This window comes from Anastrepha obliqua, chromosome 6 (assembly GCF_027943255.1).
Source record: "Anastrepha obliqua isolate idAnaObli1 chromosome 6, idAnaObli1_1.0, whole genome shotgun sequence".
Classification (NCBI taxonomy): domain Eukaryota; kingdom Metazoa; phylum Arthropoda; class Insecta; order Diptera; family Tephritidae; genus Anastrepha; species Anastrepha obliqua.
This window is the reverse complement of record NC_072897.1, coordinates 30742223-30745763: the sequence shown is the minus strand read 5'-3', so window position 1 is coordinate 30745763 and position 3541 is coordinate 30742223. Positions and strand designations below refer to the sequence as shown.

Sequence of the window (3541 nt, the reverse complement as noted above, 5' to 3'; positions counted from 1 at the left end):
TAGGTCGGAAAGGGATATAAGAACCCGAATGTTAACTAAATTGGACAAAGAAGCCGACACAGTTAATCTTGACGCACTATTAAGAGAATGTCAACGAATAATAAATTTAAAATTGGACACAGCACTAGTAGAAAAGAAAAATTACGAATCGCAGGTAAACAAATTGCTTGCAAATGAGCAAAAATTAAAGAAGTCGAAAACACCTTGTTGGTTTATGGAGCCATGCACTACGTACGTGATTGCACTTACAAAAATCATAGCTGTGAGAAATGCCACAAAATGGGACACAAAGAAGGATATTGCAAAATAAAATCAAGATCGACAGCAAAACAAAGCACCTGCAACAAGGGTCAAAATAAAGGTTACAACAAAGGGAGAACAAACACACAACATTTGCGAACGAACAGTATATACCAAGCAAACAGTATCACAACAATGTCGCAACGTAAATATGTGAATGTGAAAATCAACAACGTGGAAGTCAAGCTCCAGTTTGATACAGCGTCCGACATCACAATAATTTCGAAAGCTAATTTCAAGAAATTAGGTTTGGCAAACACCAAGGAAGTTACGCATTCCGCGAGAAGTGCAACTGGTGAGTTACCCCTGTACACACAATTTGTGATCAAAGTGGAGCTGAACGGAATAACAAAACTCCTGAAGTGTTTTGTCACTACAATCACTCTTAATGTGTTCGGTTTGGATTGGATATCTGCATTTCAACTCGAGGATATGCCTCTCAGTACTATTTGTAATCATATTTCGTCGAAAAAACAGGCAAGTATCGTTTCAATACAAAAAACTTACGATAAATCACTACTTAAAGATTTTTATCCAGCACTTTTCGACAAACAACTAGGCCTCTGTAATAAAACTAAAGCGCATTTAGTTGTAAAGGCTAATTGTGAACCTGTTTTCCGTCCAAAGCGAGTCGTCGCTTGCGCAATTCAACACCTGGTTGAAGCAGAATTACAAAGACTGCAAGATCTAAACGTAATTTCTCCAGTTAATTACTCAAATTGGGCTGCGCCAATTGTGGTAATAAAAAAGCCAAATGGCAGGATACGCCTATGCGCTGACTTTTCGACATTTCTAAACGATGCTTTGGAAACTTATCAATATCCTCTGCCTCTACCTGAAGACATTTTCGCTAAACTTAACAATGCTACAGACCAAATGCTGGCAGGTTTAAACAACACGGCGGCATACATCGACGATATTTTTGTTTCGGGTAAGAACCAAGCAGACCACGACGCAAATTTGCGCGAAGTCTTACTTCGTATACAGCAATACGGTTTCAAATTAAAAGTAGACAAATGTAAATTTTTTTATCATGAAATGGCCTACTTAGGGTACGTTCTCAATAAAGACGGCATTAGTCTAGATCCGAAGCACATTGATGCAATCAAATATATGCCAGAACCGACCAATCAATCAGAACTAAGATAATTTTTGGGTGCGATAAATTTTTATGGGAAATTTATTAACCACATGCGAGATTTTCGAGGTCCATTAGACGAGCTGCTACAGAAGAATAAAACGTGGCGTTGGACAAACGTTCAGCAAACATGTTTTGATAGCCTAAAAGATATTTTATCATCAAAGCTTCTACTAACACACTATGACCCAACAAAAGGTATAATAGTGGCAGCCGATGCATCTAACTATGGTCTCGGAGCTTGTATTTTCCATGAATTTGAAGACGGCTCATTTGATCAAGATCGCTTACGCCAGCAGAAAAACATTACAGCCAAATAGAGAAAGAAGCACTGGCAATTATTTTTGCACTTACAAAATTTCACAGAATGATTTTTGGTCGAAAATTTAAGCTACAAACTGATCACAAGCCTCCTCTTGCCATATTCGGTAATAAGGTAAATAGACTTCAGCGATGGGCAGTTAAATTACTTGCATACGATTTCGAATTAAAATTTATATCAACAAATAGTTTTGGTTACGCTGACGTTTTGTCACGCTTGATAAGCAATACACTCAATCCGTCAGAAGATTATGTTATTGCATCAATTGAATTTGAATCTGAAATAAAGCAAATTTTAGATGAATCGATTAACAAGTTGCCGATTACAAGTAAAATGGTCAGATACGAAACAGCGAAGGACCTTATACTTTCAAATATTGTTAGATATATAACTGAAGGGTGGCCAATCAAATGTGACAATATTTAATACAAGCCGTACTTTAACCGGAAAGACAGCATAAATATAGTCGAAGGTTGTTTAATGTTCGGTCGACGAATTATAATGCCAGCCATTTTCCAAAGGCGTATACTTAAAGATATTCATCGTGGTCATTCAGGAATACAGTATACTAAAGCCATTGCGCGCAACTACGTGTATTGGTCGAACATCGACGCTGACATTGAAAATATGGTCAAAGCCTGTCCGAACTGCATCGCAACGGCCAAAATGCCAACGAAGACGAGTTAACATCCCTGGCCAAAGCCTTCCGGACCATGGGAGCGACTTCATTTTGATTATGCTGGTCCAATGGATTCGTATTATTATCTTGTAGTTATCGACGCGTTTTCAAAATGGCCAGAAGTAATTCGAACAAAATCGATTACAACAGTGCTAACGATTTTTAGTTTGAATGAAATTTTTGCTAGATTTGGATTGCCGAAAACAATAGTATCGATAATGGCACCCAATTTACCAGTCACCAATTCCAGCAATTTGTAGCAGAGCACGGCATTCAACACATTTGCAGCAATCCTTACCATCCCATGTCCAACGGTCAAGCTGAGAGGTTTGTGGATACTTTCAAACGGGCACTAAAAAAGTTGAACGGGGAGGGGGTATCTGCACAAAATCTTATAGTATTTTTACAAGTTTACAGATCCACACCAAATAAGCAGAACGAAGAAAACAAATCACCGGCCGAAGTGTTACTCGGAAGACAGATACGACTAAAACTCGATTTGCTTAAGCCAACTTTTTCTACTGAGCCTGCAACTTATAGTGATAAACAACTTAAAATGAAAAATCAGTTTAATAGAAAGCACGGTGCTAAGCAAAAGCATTATGAGATCCAAGACGTTGTTTTTATAAGCGTGCACAAAAGCAAAGACAGTTTCAAATGGATGAAAGGAACGGTGGCTGAACGCATGGGGAAAGTTTTGTACAACATACGATTGCACAATGGTAAGATTATTCGATGTCACGCGAATCAAATGCGAAAATGTTTTGAAGGAAGCTCATCAGTGATGGAAAACAAAGCTGTATGCAACGTGCTAGGGTGAAATCTGACAACCATTTTGATCTTTTAATTAAATAAAATAGTAAAGAAAGCGAAAACGAAGTTTCATTTCATCAAGATCCGGAAATCCAACAGTAATCCTAAAAATTTCTTGAATTCGCTAATAGTGAGATCCGTCCATTTTATCTCTTTCTTCTTTTTAAGGTATTTTTCGACATTTTGATGGTGATATCGGTTAGTTTCTGTTACCATCATTTCGTAGAAATTATCATCAAGAAACACATCCAGAGATACTTCAGCGCCGTTCTGTGGTAAAATAATTAAC

At 37.7% G+C, this 3541-nt stretch overlaps 1 protein-coding gene across 1 annotated transcript; it reads left to right on the top strand.

Moving 5' to 3' along the window:
- The first annotated feature begins 435 nt into the window (after positions 1-435).
- Positions 436-1449, top strand: LOC129250290 (uncharacterized protein K02A2.6-like). Its single transcript, XM_054889926.1, has one exon. It carries the CDS (start codon positions 436-438, stop codon positions 1447-1449), a length of 1014 nt encoding a protein of 337 aa, XP_054745901.1.
- Positions 1450-3541: the final 2092 nt, after the last annotated feature.